The sequence below is a fragment of the Tachysurus fulvidraco genome, chromosome 2 (assembly GCF_022655615.1).
Source record: "Tachysurus fulvidraco isolate hzauxx_2018 chromosome 2, HZAU_PFXX_2.0, whole genome shotgun sequence".
Taxonomy (NCBI): domain Eukaryota; kingdom Metazoa; phylum Chordata; class Actinopteri; order Siluriformes; family Bagridae; genus Tachysurus; species Tachysurus fulvidraco.
This window is the reverse complement of record NC_062519.1, coordinates 16,366,529-16,386,484: the sequence shown is the minus strand read 5'-3', so window position 1 is coordinate 16,386,484 and position 19,956 is coordinate 16,366,529. Positions and strand designations below refer to the sequence as shown.

At 41.1% G+C, this 19,956-nt stretch overlaps 1 protein-coding gene and 1 non-coding gene across 4 annotated transcripts in view; both read left to right on the top strand.

Moving 5' to 3' along the window:
* Positions 1 to 636: 636 nt before the first annotated feature.
* Positions 637 to 710, top strand: trnai-aau. The gene has a single exon. It is a non-coding gene; the product is annotated as a tRNA-Ile (tRNA).
* Positions 711 to 6,933: 6,223 nt separating this feature from the next.
* The window catches only part of lrig1 (leucine-rich repeats and immunoglobulin-like domains 1), a 34,910-nt gene continuing 21,887 nt past the window's right edge, over positions 6,934 to 19,956 (top strand). Inside the window, exons 1-3 of one of the 3 annotated variants that reach the window (XM_027155844.2) lie at positions 6,935 to 7,229; positions 7,779 to 8,101; positions 19,878 to 19,949. In XM_027155844.2, coding sequence (XP_027011645.2) covers positions 7,908 to 8,101; positions 19,878 to 19,949 — 266 coding nt within the window. In that variant the 5' untranslated portion in view covers positions 6,935 to 7,229; positions 7,779 to 7,907. Of the gene's footprint in view, positions 8,102 to 19,877; positions 19,950 to 19,956 lie in introns of all 3 variants that reach the window. The other 2 variants (XM_027155843.2, XM_027155845.2) reach the window with 2 other exon arrangements.

The following is a 19,956-nucleotide window of genomic DNA, read 5'->3' as shown; positions in this document are numbered from 1 at the left end:
CCTCCCTCCCTCCTGAATAGTTCTTTAGTGAGCAGTGGTGGCTTCAACCCCCCTGAACCCTGTGGTGTGATCCTCTCTAACCTATGGCTGTGATCCAGTAGGGAGGATGGAGCTGCGTTTAATCGCACATAATAGAAATTAGCATGGTGTAATGAACCTGCTATGAATGTCTTTTATTTGCTTGGTTTAACGAGGACGGCAGACTTTGTAGCTAGAAATTTTGCAGGCCTAAGCCAAACAACGTCGGGAAAGCCTTCGCTGGTCCTTGTGTGTGAACAAACTTGTGGTTTTACAACTGAAATATACGTAGCTTTAGTAAGAATGCTACGTATAACGCAGATGTGGAGAACACTAAATAATATTTGACATATCGATGTCTGTAACATGTTCTGTTTCCCTCTGTGGAATGTATTTAACAGGGTGTCACATGATGCCTTGACCTTGTTCATCTTGTGACGGCTCACTTCTGAGAAACATGGCATGCCTCCACTCTGCTTCCTGTTTCATCGAGCCTGACCTGAGACCTGCCGTACCAGCCATTTTTAAAAAGCTAGTATTATGTTGGATTGACAAGTGTTGTGTTCAAATATATTTAAAGGAAAAGCAGAGCAATAGATAGGACTTCTTCTGCAACTTGGCCGGTTAGCTCAGCTGGTTAGAGCGTGGTGCTAATAACCCCAAGGTCGCGGGTTCGAGCCCCGTACGGGCCATTTTTCAAGAGTTCTGCAGTGACATGACTCTTCCAGTTCACTTCTTTGGGGCAAGTCATGGCCTAATGGTTAGAGAGTCTGACTCGTAATCCTAAGGTTGTGGGTTGGAGTCTCGGCCGGCCACAACTGAGGTGCCCGTGAGCAAGGCATCCCCGAACTGCTCCCCGGGCGCCACAGCATAAAAATGGCTGCCCACTGCTCCGGGTGTGTGTTCACTGCTGTGTGTGTGCACTTTGGATGGGTCAAATGCAGAGAACGACTTCTGAGTATGGTTCACCGTACGTCACGTCACTTCACTTTAAAAACAAGGAGGCCAAAAGAACATTTTTTCATAAGAACCACCGCAAAGAATTTTTCTGGCTTCGGGAAGCAGTTTTTAAAATGATACTGCCTATTTTTGTTTGTTTCACAAACAGATTTCATCACAATCCTACAACTTTGGACCAATGTTTGGCCAATGTTGGCAAAGCAACAACCCTACCAATATTGGGACAAACATTAACAAAGGAATACTTTCTATACTTATTCTACTAATTTTGGGATTACATTGGCAAAGGAACATTTTTATATTAATGCTGCCGATTTTTGGTCAGTTCTGGCAAAGGAAGTCATCTTATAACAACCCTATTAATTCTGAGCCAGGAACCATTATGATAATAACTTGACTAATTTACCAACCTTACCAAAATAACAGTTCTCATCACAACCCTGCCTCTTTGGAACACTGGAACAAACCTACTAAATTTATCTACCAATCTTGGCTTACTGAAAGTCTTTTGGCTTTGTTGCCTCAACACTGGTCCAAACTTTGGGTCAAGCCTGGCATGCAATATTGGCCCAAGCGAATAGCTGACAGTGGGCCAAAAGTCCGCGAACATCATTTGGTGACCTGTGTAGCATGTTATATTTGTCTGATTAATTTATAGAGATTCTATCAATGACAGCAAGACCAATATTATTAGCAAGACTTTCAGTGATTGTGCCTTAGCAAACACTGCAAATTTGCACTTGGCTGAGTAGGCACTAAACAAATCTCTACAACTTCTCTGCTTAAGGATGCCTAATCGCTTTGAGGGGTTTTTGGAAACATAGCAACCCCGGTTCAAAATTATCCCGAAGGCCGAAGAGACGTGTCTGATGATGAAGACAAACTTCAGAAGAAGCACAACACTGCTGTTTTATTATTATCACATTATCTTTATTGCCATCCTGTGATCCGTTGCTGGAAATACAGTATGGAAATAGAGCAGTAGTGTTTATTGTGCACAAGAGAAAAAGAGAGAGGGAGCGACAGAGAGAGAGAGAGAGAGAGACGTTGGCGCAGGTCCATCCAGCCTAAAAAAACTTTGAACAAAGAATGTTGCCAAACAAAAGCAGTAGCACCTCGAGTGCCACACTGCATACAAGCCACCTTTCACGACTAGGCTACTCCCAGCATTCCTTGCTCCAAGCTGAACAAACAGTTCTGGGCCACTGCTTCTTTTTGCACATATTCTATAGCTGTCTCAGAGAAAAGCAAACTTTTATTGGTCCTTTATTGGGGCATGAAAAAAACCTGAAACCTGTCGCCCGTAGCCAGCTTTGTGCGCTGACATACGCAGATACACTTTTCTTCCAAAACAAATGGAAACAAGGTGTTCACACAACGCTGGCTTGACGATGCATGCCCTCTGATAGACAGTGAGCTATGAGGAAGCGTAACTGACAACGAGAGAGGTTCTTCAGCAGCAGAGCCAGGGTGAAGGAAGACTTCTTTCAACGAGATAGAAAGAGAAAAAAAAATGATGAAACTTGGCAGAAGAGAGTGAGATTTATTCACCTTATTAAACAAACAATGGGGAGAAATGTAAATGTTAGTACACGCCACACAATAACGAATCTCTGTCCGCTTGTTTGGACACCTGCACAGGGTTTTGTGCTGCCTGAGTCACACTATTGACCTCGATTTCTACGACTATGAGTGGCCTTAGTCACCGATCACTCTTTTTTTGAGGTCTGTAGGAATTCAGTTTATATGAACAAACCTTCTATATTTGTAATAATCCTTTATCCTTTCAGATTTCTCACAATGTAGTCATTGACAGACCACCATGTTGTGTATATTTTCTCCATCTTGCCCCATCATGTCTCATTTTTAACTCAAGAGAACGTAAAAAACACCACAGTGTTTAGTGCTGAAGTAGTTTGTTAGATATATTTGTGCTAGTATTTCAAATTTAGTCTTGGTATTGAATTTATGCAGACATGGAGCAGGGAAGTACAAGCGAAAATATTACCTATGGGATCGGGCAAGATCGGTCAGAAATGCTTCGGCGCATGCAGGACTGGTCAGAATTCGTGGAGGAGTGGGTAGGATTGGTCAGAATTCCTTAAGAACCAAACAGAATGGGTCAGATTTCCTTCGGAAGTCAGACTTACTTTGGAGGCATAAAGGATTGGTCAGAATACCTTGGGGAATGGTTATGTTTGAACAGAATTCCATTGGGACTGTCCGGAATTGGCCCGAATTCTTTCGGGAACAGGAAAGGCTGATCAGACTGTCTTTTGGAGCTGGCAGGATTGGTCAGAATTTATTTGGGTTTGGGCATGATTATCTTAGGATACATGGATGGAATTAGTGAGAATGAATTCAAAGCAACAGATTGTTCCGAATTTGTTCTGGACAGATCAGGATTCCTTTAGGTGAGAGGAGGATCGATTAGATTTTCTCTCCCATCAGGAGAGAAACCGATTGGTCAGAATTACTTTAGGAGTTGCAGGAGGATTATTCAGATCACCTTGAACATTGGGTGGGATTGGTGAGAATGACTTTGGGAGTGGATGAGACTGGGTTGAATTCCTTCAGAAGCAAAGAAATGCTCACAGATCCTTGAGGAGCAGGAGGAATAGGCCAGATTCCAGTGGGAGTGGGCAGCACTGGTACACTGCATGTATGTGGTCAGAGTAGTCAGAATTCATTATTAGCATGTTGGATTGGTCCCTATCGCATTAAGAATGGGCAAAATTAACCAGAATCCTTCAGCAGCGGTTGGAAGTGGCATAAAAAAAAGTCCCCCACACACCTTAAGTGTGCATCAGGAATACATGCTTTGAAAAATACCTGGGCTGAACACACCCATGTATGAACGTGGCATATGGATCATATGGATCACACTTTAGCTGCAGCTCTGGTTCTTATTAGATGAGGCATTTCCACACTGCCGGCCGTCCAGCGTGAGCTCCATGAGCCCACCCGATTTCACGCCTCCCCTGATTTACTGGTGATGAATAACTCCAACAGATGGGCTCGTTATCTTTAAAGAATCTGGCATGGTGAAGATCACAACCACATATGCACAATCCATTCTTCCCCCAAATGCTGGAATAAACGTGTGGTCAGGGGCTGCATCTCTCTCTGTGGTGCATCTAATGTCTTTACGCTTTGCACCTTTAGTCCCACCGCATGCTGGAGTCCCTTTCATCTCTTTCCAGCGGTACGTGAACAGGGCTGGAAACATTCAAGCACATAAACACACAAAGAGAGAGGGGGGAGAGAGAGAGAGAGAGAGAGAGAGAGAGAGAGAGAGAGAGAGAGAGAGAGAGAGAGAGAGGCAGACAAAGAAATACAATCAATCATATGATGCTTTCATTAGGTCGTGACTAGAATACTCACATAGTTCTCATTATTCGGACCTGACTGAGCCAAACACAGCCCATGTGTTTACTGCAAGACCAGTTTAGAGGAGTTGGGTTATTTTTAATGTTTTTAAAACAGTAATGTTTAAAAAAAAGCTATTCTCTCAGATTAAATAGCAGTTGTCATTTAAAGCTCAAAATACATTTTAAAAAATGGACTAAATTTCCAAATGAAGGTTTTGGCTCTGTTCGAGTACAAAGCACTTGTCAGAGACATAAACTGTTTGGCACCAATTAAGGAACAGGTACAATAAAGCCACAGTATTATTATCTTTTTAGTGCTTTAGTGTTTTGAATTAGTGGTTTTACCACATAATTAGATGTTACTGCGTCATAACAGTCACGGTGAGGAAACCGTAAAGCTGTAGCATGTCTACAGTTTACTAACAGGCGGCAGAGCAAACCCGCACATTCCACCTTTAAATAAAGACAGGAGGTTAATTTAGTCACTGAGTGATTACACTCCAGTTGTGCTTGATCCTGATGGACGCTTTAAGCTGCCGACAATTACTCAGAGATCTTCAACCCCAAGCTGTAAAATGTTTAAGCCAATTTAAAGCACACTGTTCGGTAACTACTGTCAGTTATGTGAGTGAGGAATGTCAGCATGCACACACTCACAGATCCATGGCATTTAAGCACACATTACAGTTTTACAATTAAATCTTAATATATACATTAAATTACAATTAAAATCACAAATTAGTCTCGTCTCTGTAGCGTGTTTTAAGAACTGTATGTTTTTACATTTCAGAGATCAGATAGATAGATAGATAGATAGATAGATAGATAGATAGATAGATAGATAGATAGATAGATAGATAGATAGATAGATAGACAGACAGACAGACAGACAACCAGACAACAGGCAGGCAGACAGACAGGCAGCAGCAGGACTTCTCTGAGCAGCTCTTTTGAATCTGGTATCCAATGAAGCACCATCACTAGAGATTCAACTCAATAACCAAACCTTCCTCTTGAAGAAGGACAAATTTAATCATTCAGAGACAATTTAGTCTCCAAAACCCCAGAGATCTCTACAGGATTCAGGATATCTAATCTGGGCAGAGCTTTAGGTCTCCACTAAACTATAACTCCGGCTGATTCACTGCTGGTTTGTCCTTCACTCAGTCACCTACTGACCTCTGGCACGTTATGTTATGGTGCTCAGTCTGCTACTGCTCCTAATCTTAAACTCTAACTTTGACCCGTATGTCACTCTGGAGTTATTTGTAAAGCAAATTATTTACAGCTGGTGAACTGGCAGGTAAATCATGGGAGAAGCCATGTCAGCAAGCCTCTGGAAATAGAACGCTGGCATACCTGACGCACATGCCTTTTAGGTTAAAGAGAGGAAAACGCACGGCTGCAGATTCCACGAGTCTGCGATTGTTTTCCAGCACTTGAGAACTGCTTTCTGTCAACTGCAATTGTTTATTCACACTTCAACCAGAAATGATTAAACCCAGGAGATCTTACATATGATTTACACTCATGTCATACAGCAGTAAATTATTATTTTTGTGCAATCTACAGCTTCAGAACCCATCTGATGCGCTGTGAGAAAGTTTCTGGGACACACACAGCTGCATGCTTAGACATAATCAACAGCACATCATCCGGGATCTGAATTTGATTGAGAACGATTTGTTTACGTTCGCCGTTGTCTGTTTGATTGTTGTCATAAATATGCTGTCTTCATTTCAAAGACATGCTCTTCAAACTCTTTATGGCTTACAGTGTGAACCAAAACATGTTTATTGACAAGCGTATCTCTTCTGGCCTGTTGTTTGGGATTTAACTGCATCTACACTTGGTTTCATTCTATTATCTGTGTCATTTAGCCAGTCATTCATTCTTATTCATTCATCGGACCTACATTTAAATTCTATTTTTTCCCCTTCAAATCTTTTTAACTGAAATAAATTTCAAATGATGTTAAAATTTAATAGCATTTTAATTACTTTCTTTACATTTTATTAAAAAATGTAACAATTCACAATATTTTCCCCTAGCTTATTTCACTTTATTTATTATTTCAACTTTTTGCATGTATTTTTATTGATTTATTGATTGATTTATTCGTTCATATATATTTTGCATGTATTTTTATTTATTTATTTATTTATTTATAATTGCATTTTTATTTATTTATTTGTTCATATATATTTGCATGTACAGTGTTTGCTAACTCAAGACTTTAGTCTTGTATTTATTTATTGTTTAGCTTGTGTTCTTATGTTGCTTGTGTTCGTTTTAGCTCCATTAATGTATATCATTTACCTCATTTGTCTTTTATTGTACAGATTTGTGTTTTTTAGTCAACTTTTACTGCGCTCGTGCGCTCTCTCTTTTCCCCCCTTTAAGTTGTGGTTGAGAGTGAAAGGGGACGGGGGGAGGAGGGGGGTGTTTCACACCCGCGGTGGCGAACATGGGCGGAGCTAACACGCTGTGACTGACAGTTGCTTGCTCGATAGCCGAGCTGTAAACGCATTGAATGGGATCACGAAGGCGGCTTGGTATTACATGCTTTTAACCAATCAGCAGGATAGGTGGGCGGGTCTTTACGAGTCCGAGGCTCTTCCAACGTGCGTCCTGAGGAAAGGAAAAGAAAAGGAGGAAAGTAAAGACAGATAGAGGAGGAAAAGAAAAGAAAAAAAATGATAGATCTGCAGTTACGATCAGAAGTGAAAGGAGAAGCGTTTAAATAACCGGATCTTTTGGATTTGAGTTGTTTTTTTGATGAGAAGCTCCACCGGTCTCGAGCGCAGAAAGTTACCTCAGGATCCGCGGCGGCTTTTACACACAAACCCTGTGATGTTTTTGTGTGTTATTCTCCACAGAGTGAGTGTTTAATGTGAACACTGAACATTACACGGTGTGAACACTGAACATTACACGGTGTGGACACTGAACATGTCTCTGTGGAACAACATTTCTGCACTTTTCACGTGGACACACGTTACAGCGGCGTCGGCTACAAAACAACCCGGATTTCTTTCCTCTATAAACACCCGTCATCCTGTTTGTTTGTGGGATCTCGTTTTAAAACCTTTCTAATATTCGGATCGGATCCAAAACGGTCAAATCTAATCGCTTGGCGCGCGCACACTCACTCACGCACGCGCACACATACACACACACCTCATTTTCAACCTTTTAAGGACAACAGCTTCGGACTTACACACCAGTTTGGCTTTGGTACCGCAAAAGTTTCATGAGTTGTTGTTTTTTGTGCCATTCGAAGCTTTTATTTCATTGTAGTTTCTGATTCAGGACTTTAAAGGAAAATAAACAGGACAAAACTTTGTGTGAAGGTGTGAAACCTGGGACCTGGGAAACATTGACACGTTTTTTTTTTTGTTTTTTTTTTACCCCTTTCTGTTTCACTAGGACACGCAAAAGAAGACGTTCACGATGCTTTTCTTCGCATCCAGACCACGTCATGGAGGATAAATAATCAACCAAAACAAACCTGACTCGGATCTGTGGAGAGATTAGATCAGAACTGATAGACACAAAATGGCGGCGGCTCTGGGACACATTTCATATTATGTTTTTTATTCCCTCGTAACCATGGAACTGTTCATCGTTCACGGCTCGAGCTCGGATTTGCCGTGTTCACAAAACTGCACGTGCACTTCAGACGCGACCGACTGCAGTCACCGGAAACTAACCGATATTCCCAAAGATTTACCGGATCGGACCGTCTATCTGTAAGTACCACTAATTGACCAATCTGTAGCAACTCCCAATCTTGACAGATCAGACATGGACGATCCGGGCTCGGTTCCCTTCAGGCCTGTTAAGTGCTCACATGCCGTTTTGTTATCATTTTGAAACGTTTCGGCCAAATGAACGCGCACTCACGAGTTCTCGAGCGCGTATATAACGCTCGCGCACGTTCACGACGACATCACCACGGATTAAACAATTAAGCAAAGTACTAACAGCAAAGATAAACAACAGTCATTATATGCGTCATTAGAAGTTATTTTACATAGAAAACTAGAAATATTTATATAGAAACTATATACTTATTTATACGCTTAATATATATAAGATAAGATAATGTATAAACTTATTTATATCAAACTAGACTAGTGAGGAAAAATGTAAACAACATCCACCAGGAGTCATGTCAAATATCATCCCTTATATATCACCATACTTACTTTTGATTGTCTGTATAACACAAAAACACACACAATACTTTTGATTGCCTCTATAACAAACACACACAATACTTACTTTTGATTGTCTCTATAACACAAACACACACAACACTTACTTTTGATTATCTCTATAACACAAACACACATAATACTTACTTTTGATTGTCACTATAACACAAAAACACATAATACTTACTTTTGTTTATCTCTATAACACAAAAAACACATACAACACTTACTTTTCACAAAACTGTCAAACTATGATGGTAACATCATAAACTATATACTATAAAGTTGCATTATAACAATGTACTACACATAATAAACTAAGTGATCTACTTAAGATGGTACACAAAGTGCGTCGCCTAAACTAATGTCATTTATCTTAACAGATGTATGGACTATGTTACAGATCTGACAGAATATACTTTCCCAGATAGAAATGTAAGAAGAGAAAAAGAAAACAGTAAATAAAAAAGAGACTAAAAAAGACCAGCATGTGGTCTGATATAAAACACGTTCTCACGCCCTTTCGTTGCGGGCCTGCTTAGACGACGATAACAAACCAAAACGTATCTAATCACCCACTCTGATTTTGGCACTTCTTCTGTTGAGCGAAAGCGGTACCTTTTTAGGTGATGTGAAGACAGGTCACCTCCTCTGAGCTCTCGGGCCTTTCCTCTGTGATTGTCGCGGTGATCGGAAGTCGTTGACATGTAATGAAAATTTATTTACCTTAACAAACCATACGAACGTGGAGATAGATATTTGAGATATATCGTGTGCGCTTCATGACAGTGACATTACAGGAGGGTGTAATATAAACAAACTTACTGAGACAAATTATGAACAAAATTCCCAAGAGCACGTGCTATGAGGAGTAATAGAATAATAACAGAGTAATAATAGAGTAATAAGTTTAATTTACCTAAATTGTTGTAAGTGAGGGTTTGGTTAGAAAAGTACAGCTAGATTATGTTTTAGATCAGCGGATATACAAGAGAGCACTGATTGGTCACATGGTATTGAGTAATTTTCTAGCTCTGTCTTAAGTTCTGAAGTGACTCGGTCGTTGGCCGTCGATACTGTGATGTTTGCTGTGTGTCATATTTATGGAAGGAGTCTCCAGTGTCAGCGATTCGTTACAGTCAAAGCTAAATTCTTCAGGACAGACGAGGTTACACTTAGGAGTTTCTCTTTAAGGTTTTATTTCTTATTACCTTCAAGAAAGTTGTAACACAAGTGATAAAAGGAACCAACCTGTCGCATGGACGTCAAAGCATCTATCAACAGATGAAAAGCAGGACCTGTAGCTCTGTAATAGCTAAATAATAGGATAGTAATAAAAAGTAAGATCCAGTGCTTGCATTTTTGCCAATTGAAGTAATTTTCTGAAAAGGTAAATAAAAAAGCATTAAAAAAAACCTTCATTTGGAAACATTAAGCATCAATGTCAAGCCACATTTAACCACAACAATCAAAACAATTCCAAGAAATCCTAAAAGGATCGAATGATGAGCTATAAATAACTATTCATGTTAAAATGAACAAAATTTATGATCATCCCTGTGAGTGAAATGGAACGTTCCAGACAAGAGCTTTAGAAATCATTTCGAACGCTTCATCAGACTTCATCAGCGGGGGCAATAAAATGTTATTTGTCGTGTTGTCCAGCTCTTATTTAAGATTATTTAGGTGTAGTCTAGTCTTGGTGTAGCTAATGTCTCATGAAACGAAAATAGAACCCGGACAGCTTTGTGAAGAGTTTCAGCAGGTAGTAGAGTGATTGTTTTTCACCCCATTGTTATTTTGTCCGTCTTCTCACCTTCACCTTCAGTGTTATTCTTTAAAATCACGTGATCCACAAGCCAGAACAATTCACCTCGCACTTATCGGCTTTTATGGGATTTTTTTTCTTTCTTTCGTTGGCCGCAGCTGTTGTGTTTTCAATGGGAACGGCTTTACTACTCCGTATTATCTGCGTGACACCTAGACGTGTCCGGCCCATGATGGCCTTCTTTTCTGACGGCAGATATCAAAGTGCGAGCAGCGTCAGGAGATATGTCAGAGAGAGGAATCTTCCGAGATGGAAGATAGCCAGTTTCAATGCGGAACTGACCTTTTAAAAGGTTCTTGTTTTCACATTGTTTAACACTCAGTTTCTTCATTTTAACTGATGGTCTGTTGTTGAGATCAATATACTTTCAAGCACTGGCTATATCTTCTTGAGTGTTCTTGCTAATCTTTTATAAATTAGGGCAAATTTACAAGATGCATTAAAATGACCGATGGATTCAAATGGAATAAAAGTGAATCAAATACGGAATCAAATATTTCTATACCCACTATCTCCTGATTTTGATGTTAAACCCATGACATAATTTTTATATATATTTTTTTAACACAACATAGCAACAGTGTCATCGTACACAAAGTCAACCCTTTTCCCGTATCTTCATTTGGTTCATCCAGATCTAAATATCTTTCTATAAACGATCCTAAAAACTTCACCATGTTTATATTACAAACAGTGATAACGACTGTGCAATTATCACAATATAATATCATCTTCCTTTCTTTTATATACTGTGGAGATTATATTGACAAAAGCTAAAAAGGTGCTGTTAAACTAGTTACTGAAAGCATTACATACACATACACTTGAATGATGAGACCTTTTTTTTTTATACATCGAGCGAAGGAGTGGCGGATGATATTTTTGCCAGCGTGTGTCACGGATGACTGGACGTGAATCACGAAAACCTGACAGAGCTGTTTAGGTGCGTTGAGTGCCGATTGAAGGAAGCTGTCTCATTGTTAGCTCACATCCTTGAGTGAAGTTGAATAAGATGTTCTCAGGAACACTAACCATGTAGGATCGTGCAGGGTTGCTGATGATTCTAGTGTTATGGACCTTGCTTAAGGTGACTTTACATCCTTTCAGACACCGACCTAGAGACTTCATCCTTCTGCTTATCAACACCGCCTTCTGTAGGTAGCACGGAGTTATAAAATAACTGCCGGTTTGGACAAAGACCAAGCAGGAAGCTCCAAAGGTAACCTGCTGGTTAACTTTCTACCCTTTCCATGACCCTGAAGCCTATTCGGATGTCTTTCTGAGCGGAAGAAAGTGGGATGACGTAACTGAACAGAAATAGTGTTCAGATAATATCTTCTACAAGAATAGGGTTACGAAAACAACTTTGATTATGGACTTGAGTGATGTATGTGGGGTTTAGGATACTGACAGTCGAGTGTGTTGATGCAAAATATTTCCCAATTTAAGCCACGCCCACTTAAGTCCAGATAAGGATCACTAGGAACACTAATCATATTAGAAACACTAATCAGATTCAGATACAGAGAGTAGCAATGCGCGTTTACACCCCTAATAAGCTCCCTCTCGATTTGATAACCCTAACCCTATGACATAGTCTGGGATCACATCTGTGTTTGATATGACATCAAGATTCCCTCACTGGTTTGCTTTTCCCATCTTGGATCTTGTACGACTAGCAGACGTTGCATCACCGACCGTGATTAGCAACGTGGCTAAAGTTAATCCGTCACGTGGCTGGTTCCACCTTCCCGATGCTGATCTTACACAAGAGTCACACCAGACATCAATTATATCTGGTAAAATTTAAAAGATAACTGAGGATGTCCTTCCAGTCAGTTCAGCTTGGACAGATTTAATCTTGTCACAAATAAAGTCAGCTAGTTAAAAAGGTCCAGGTCACGTGACTTGGAGATTTCCGGATGAGGAAGTTCCCGTCTCCCGAGTGAAGCCTTCTTGACTTACAGGATCTTAAAGATGGGGGAATTTTAGCAAAGCTTCCTAGGAAGTAATGGAGATGTGATGGGCAGGGAACTTGCGCACGAGGAAGTAAACGTCATCTGCTTTTACAAGAAAAGAGTTGTTCTTTGCTGGTCAATTCGGCCTGAGAAGTAATCCCATAGTGTTTGTCGTGTCCGTCATGCATCAATTGCACAGAAAAACACACACACTGATGTTCTTGATGTTCCTGATGTTCTTGATGTCCTGTTGTCTAATGAATGGTCTTCTTGCTCTTCAGAGCTTCAAGGTGTCTGCTGGGATGGTGAGGTTGTGAGCTCAGATCTCTTTCATTATTCCTGAATTGTTTTGTGGACGTTTTTGTTAATTGCGATGTTTCCATGATAAAAAAAAAAGTGCCATCAAAATGGCGTCTTTAGTTAATCAGTCACCCGACACAGCCATGCAGAGCGATGTGTTTAAGCTTGATTTAGCCTGCTAAAGCAAATATTCTTAAATACAAGCTTGAGAAAAAATAAGGTATTTTTTATATCTTGTTTTGGTTACATTTGACTTTTGCTTATTCTCAGCTGTTCTGAGTTTTCTGTCACGAAGTCATCTCGACCTCTTGACGGTGGATTTCTCCCGAGCATCTTAGCAGAGATCACATCTTGACAACTTAATCCAAAAGTTCTCACGCTGCCAGAAATTTGCCACCCACCATTTGATAGCCAGTCAGAAAGACTTTCCCAAATATCCTGACTCATTTAAACACCATCCTTCTGCCTAGGTGTGTGTGTGTGTGTGTGTGTGTGTGTCTCAAACAAGTGGCCATTTTCCCAGTTTCCCAATGCATGTGGATAAAAGGACACTATGCTAATGGACCTCGGTGTGACTCATATACACCCTCGGGGTTGTAAGAATAGGGCTTCAGTCTTTGGCTCTCCCACTTAGCCCTCCCCCCTATGCTGCCTACAGGGTCATGACCCCTGACCCAGAATAGCATGCTGGGTGGTTTTAGCAAGCGAAGGGGGTAGCGATTGGTGTGCCCTTCTGTCATTTGCATTTGTAGGGAGTTCTTTGCTTGGTAGAAGTGTTGGTAAGCAATCTAGCGACGTGTGTGTGGTTGTGTGGGGAAGGAATTTCAGTGGCTTCGATTCCTAATTAGGATTTGAAAGCGTGTGTCAATGCTTGGAGGCGTTAGCAGGTCAGCATTGATAAGTTAGTCGAGTCAATTTGTGTGTGTGTGTGTGGGTGTGTGTGTGTGTTAGCGTTATCGGAGCTAGTTGAGTGCCTGGCTGTGTTTAGCTTGGCTTGCCGGGCACTGAGATTAACTGCGTTGGAGAGGCTCGGAGCACACAGCTCGCATGTTTTCAAGGACACTTTTTTGGAAGGCTAGTCATGATTGGAGCGGTTTATTACCTTGTTAGTTTTTTTGCCCAAATCAGAAGAAAAATGGTTACGATCAACCACGGAGACCTGGTCGGAAAAAAGTGAAGAAAGCGAAACAGTGCGTCAAACAGGGAGAACGAAAATTAAAACAACGAATAAGATAACGATCGAATTATATCCTTCTAGGGAGTACAAAGTGATTCAGTTTGGAATTGAAGCAAATTCTGCTTTAAGATGCATCATATTTGAGAGTGCGGTATCTGCCTTCCCTCCTTTGTTTTGAGAGAACGTCTACAAAGTGAGCTTGATGGATGAATCATCTGTGAATTCTGTACATCTGGTAAGAGTTTGGAGAGCTGGAAAAGACATTAGAGGAAGAAAGTAGAGTGGGGGAGGGGTTGTTAAAAACAGAGAGTGTGGAGAACATAGGACCTTGAGGAACACCCCCAACATGTGTAGTCCTGTAACTGCAAATCACAACCTGGCCCAATCTTAAGAGTGTAGGAGATCTGGCAACCTTACGACTCACACAAGGGAATAACAGATTCTTGATATTTCGACTGTATTGTCTGCAAAATCGCTGGACGCTTGGAACACCAAAAAAAAAACTCAGCTCAATCGCTCAAACATAATTCAAAGGTATTTTTTCCAGATGTTTGTGAAGATACCATCTATCATCAAGCGATTTTATTGTATAAATAATTTAATGACAGGTCTTGTGAACGATTGTGAAAATACATAAAAAGGGAAATAATGAAACGGAATCTTATAAAAGCTTGTTTTTCCTGCTCATAGTGTAGCTCAGTGGTTAATGTGTTGGACTACTGATCGGAAGGTTGTGAGTTCGAAGCCTCGGGCCACCAAGCTACCAATCTTGAGCAAGGCCCTTAAACCTCAATTGCTCAGCTTTATAAATGAGATGAATGTAAGGCGCTCTGGATAACAGCGCCTGCCAAATGCCGTAAACGTAATGTAAGGTGTATCTAGCTGAAAAACAAAAGGTGGCTAGCTGAAAAATGCGCAATCCGGATTGGTTCATCTCATTTCTCACTAATAAAATACTATTAACCTGATTATCATAGAACATTGTTATTAGAGGCATATACTATTATAATATAATTAGCTGTTAATCGATCCGAAAAGTCAGATAACGTTGTTATACAGACGCTAATGACCCAAAGATGAATCCGTGATCGTCTGCAAGAAGACACTTGCGTAAAAGAGTTCACTATCTCATCCTTCCTCTTCCCTCGTGTTTCTCGCAGTCCTCGGTTCATCGTCGAAGCAGATCAGATCCGTATTGCATAACATAATCATGCTCAGTACGATCCCCCTACTAAATTGATGCAAGCATAATAAACTTAGAAAAGATTTCTAATGATCGCTCATTTTCCCCAAACAGCTGTATTTATTATCTTCTGCAATAAATCTCGGATGGCGTCTTTCCATCCAGGACATAAAACAATGACTAGTTTTTACAAAAAGAAACGTAATCAAGATTAATCTCTATTTCTCTTGCTCCCTCTCTCTCTCTCTCTCTCTCTCTCTCTCTCTCTCTCTCTCAGACACACATGCACTCTCTCTCTATGTGTGTTGTGTCAAACTCTTGGCTGGCGTCTGCGTGGCTCCGGATCATTCCGTGCCCCGGGCGAAAGCAGACCCTTTGCCCGTTGCAGCATGTGCGATTTGTGTATTCAGCATTCGTGCACATGGGCCCAAGATGTGATTTTCCTCAGCTTCAGATACAAGAACAAAGCAGAAAGAATGGAGTCCACGTTAATCACCTAGGGTACTTTTCATTTAGAGCACTGATTTTTTTTTTCTTCAAGGGCTCTTTCAAGTTTTCACGTTTGCCAGACGCTTTTTATACCTTTAAGCAATGTTTGGTCTGGGACGAAAAAGTCACCGGATTCCCTATCAGCCGTGTTGCCGGGCTGTAAAAAGTCTTTATGACAGGAAAGTGAGGAAGAGAAAGTGAAGCAGAGAGAACGAGAGAGAGAGAGATATGTCTTGCTAGTGGCTCTCTGGTTTTGTCTTTCTCTGCCTGAGTTACTCTTTGACTAGTTTATAGCCGTCTGAAAGGGGACGTGTTAAATCGCTGCTCTGTCTACCAGCTGCGTCATAAAGGCTCGTCACTGCCATCACTTCACACTCTGCAGAAGCAAAGTGCGTGCTCGGCATGTCATCTGTAAATACGGCCTGATAAGGAGCAGTATCTCTCCACCACATTATGAATCATCTTATTGCTTCTGCAGCAGGGGTCGTGAAAGTGACTCCAGACATTTTCATTGATTATTGGAACAGACGTGGCGGACAACTTGCTATATAACTTGCTGTAAAACTGCTCAGTTGTAATATATTATTTATATCGATGAACCATTTTCGTAGGGGTCCAGTCACCTTGCTTAGTGAACATTGCCCAGATAAGTTTGATCCCAGGATCAATCAGCCATTTCCTGGTATAGGAAGTCGCTCGTTAGAGAAGGGAAGGAAGACATAAAGAAAAGTGTTGGCTAGTTCTTCATAAAGAGTGTCCGTTATTCACACCTCACCTTTGGGCTGATAGGAGCCTGAAAGCAGTGTAGCGTCTGATGCTAAGTTTGATTGATTATTTCCATCAAAGGCTTCACTATCACCAACATGAGATTTCTGTTTGAACAAGTACATTATTCTGTGCACTTTCCAGTCGATTTTATTAAACAGCTCGGCTACACAAGAATGATAAGTTTTACGGCTGCGTTTCAATGCCCGTCGCACAGCTGCATGGTGGTTTCTGGTGGAAAGATCAGACTCGCGCTTATCCGCTGACCTAGAATAAGCTGCTCGTGCAAAAAGCAGAGGTACGAACCATCTCTGGTTTAGTATTTTGTAGAATTTCTGACTTCTGACCCATTTTTGGTTCGAGACAGAAGCCTTCATATCATAAAGCAGTCAAAACTAAGGTGACTTAAATTAATATGGCACAAAAACTGATTGTTTTGAAAGTAAAATGTGTGAAAGACGTTTGCCTTGTGAGGAGGTTTTATTCGAGATGACGTTTGGCTTGTGAGGAGGTACTCTAAACTAGGGGTGTCCAAAGTGTCTGTGTTGGTGCAGGTTCTGATTCTCGCCAAACAGAAGCCACATCTGAGTCTACTGAAATTAAACTGGTGGAATCAGGTGCTCGGTTGGGTTGAAAACCTCCACCTACAGTCGTTTATTCCCACCACAGTCCACTTGCACTCCACCGCACCACCACTTGCCGAACTGCTTCGGCGAGAGACGCCATCCGACCCCCTTTGACACCTTGGTTTCTACAAGTTGCCTTAGTTTAAAACCGATTCCTGGGTGAAAGAGCTGTACAGCCAAAGCTCTCTCTCAGAGCTCTGAGATCTGCATGGAAAAGGGGAGTGCTTCGCTCAGCCTGGAGTCGGTGGTTGCGACAGCCATGTGAGTTACGACCTTGGGGTTAAGCTGTAGGTGTGAGAAGTTAACGTCATCAGATAAGATAGAGAGCGGCGAAAAACAAAGCAGGGTGACCGGGGCGGATCAAATCAAAGTTATATAAACACTTGTTTCCTTCCCTCCTTGAGCCGGTGGCCTTTCAAGTTCGAGTGGAGATACTGAGACAGAATGAGCTGGAAGTGTGGCTCTGTTAACTAAACTTTGGTTAACACAGAAAGCCTCATGATACTGAAGCAGAACTTTACAGGTTTACCAGTAAGAGAACAACAAAGGAACAATGATGGACAGGTCATCAGCATATTTATCCACCTAAGCAAAGAATGTATTGCTATTCATGTACTTGCTTTTGTTTCCTGCTCTAGATTTTAAGTATTCGCTTCAGACAAAACAACCAAACAATAGCAACGAGTGAGACGATCAGATTGCGATCGGCTATCATCACCGTCAAGAATTCTGGATTGATTAACACCAGAGTCATTGAAAGTAATAATACACTTAGCGGTGTGCTGTTATAGGAAAATAATCAGTGGTGGTACTGTTGCAGATGCAGCGTTGATTGTTTTCTTAATAGCATAGTAATTCAAAAGGCCCACTTAAACCACAGCAATCTGATGTTAACGGCATGTAATCCATTTAACGGTTATCCATTTATGGTTACATTCAATACATTTTTGCAACATCTACAAAACAACCTCAGTGAGTTTCTCATCGTTTCCTTTACTGCATCTGTAAACAAACAGGAAATCCTCACAAGCTTTATTTTTTTTTCTTGAATGAAGTTAATAATTCCAAATAGGAAAACACAAATTCTTCCTGCCTAAAAAAACCTAAAGCTTATACACTTATAGCTTTAACAGCACTGCCAGTACAGACCAGTCCACAGCACTGGCACTGGAGACTCCTTCCTTGCAGAAAAATGCAACATATCAACAATCTGGACTGGTCTAATTATCAAATCATAATTTTTTTTCCCTTTAGGATTTTCTTTCCCCAGAAGTACCGTCAGTCTTCCAGCTCCTTCAGCCCTGGTTGTACTTTCTAGGATTTGTTTGAGATTTATAAAACTACGTCAGAAAAAAAAAAAAGAAAGCTGTCGTGGTTAAATCCCTCTTGGGGCCATATCGATGTCATAAAGTCAATGTTTAAAAAGTAATAAACTGTCCGCAAAAAAAGATTGACACCGCTGGTTAACAAGACCGACTTCTGTGCTAAATCAGCTTTAGCGTCTCTCTCTCTGAAATGGCGGATATCTGACACCCACGAGTCGCTCGTTGCTCCTGAACAGAGGCTCTTTGAGCGCAACCTTGGTGAAGGTTCCCTCTACCCTGCCTTCATTATGCCCACTTTTAGCGGCACCGAGCTTGTCCTACATTTGCGCTGATCCCAGTCGCAGATTAGCCGTACCTGACTCCCCCCCATGCTCTTTCTTTCCATCTTCGGTATTCTGCCCCCCACCCCCACCCCCTGGTGAGAATTGAGGGAAACCCTGTAATTGTTCACTTTGCTTTAGCATTATTAGGTAATTGCTTTCTGTAACAGGGAAGGCAGCTTAGCGCCACGGCACACAATAGCAGCGGGAGGGCAGAGCGCGCGATTATAACACGGCACCTTGTCAAAGTGCTGCCTTGGGGGCACATCGTACTCTGATATTATCTACACACAAAACAGAATCCACTGCTCTCTTACCCTCCCAGCCGTAGCCCTTCTCCTCTAAGACTTATGCTAATACCCTCTTTCTTAGTTTATCTGTCTGATTATTTATTTCCTTTCTAAAGAACATCTTTTTCATGTTTATATTTCCCACAGCTGTATGTGTTTGTGTACAAGGAAACGTAGTGAGTCAGATAACGACTTGATCCTCAGCCAGCGTTCCATCTTAGGAAAAGAGAAAAGTCTAGCTAAAAGAATCGCACGACTCCTGACTCACTCACAAAACAAAAAAAACCCATCTACCCTCAGCGCTTCCTCGTTTATAGAAGATTCACTGACTTTCAAAATCGATGATTTCTATTTAGTTAATAAGTGAAGGACACTTGTTAGCGAGCTGTTGAGCGAGCAGCGTTAGCTACATTAGCTTCAAGTGTTTTCAAGTGATTTTTTTTATAAATGTAACTCATTATTTTTCTGATCATTTCTGATGCTACCTTTGGCTACATCACTATTTTTTGCTAAGCAGCTAGTACTTATTTTTTCTATAGCAAAAAGTACTTTCGGCTTTTCCGGAGTCACGATAAATAACCTGTTATTTCCGTTTAGCGGGTATCTTAATGCTCGTAGCCGATCGGGTCGCCGCTGTCTATCTTGAACAAACAGTTTGTACCCTTTAAGTCTGGTTTCATGCATCTGGCACCATTTGTCTGTGTAACTCTGTGTTAAGAGGAGTCCTGGCATCGCACCGTAATCAATCTCAAAGTTTCGAACACCAAACTCATCTTCTGGTTTTCCCGAAGCAGAGCTATGAGAAATGAAAAAAATTGTCGCGAGCGAAAAGATTGTTAATGGTGGGGTTTTGCCGACGGTGACGTTCGAGTGCCTGTGCGGTGTGTTTTGTTTTGCTGCTTGTCACTGGATTTTTGTTGATGGGAGGTGAAAATTTGCTAGAGAATTCCATCAGTGACGAGCGAATGTTAAATACTAAGAGCGAAAATGCTACACTCGGTACTCGGGATTGATCACTATTGTTTTTTCTTCTTCTTTCTGTTACAGAAACCTGAGCCACAACATGCTGACGGCAGTCGATACGGACATCCTGTCCAATCTGCCCAACCTTAAAGAAGTGTGAGTA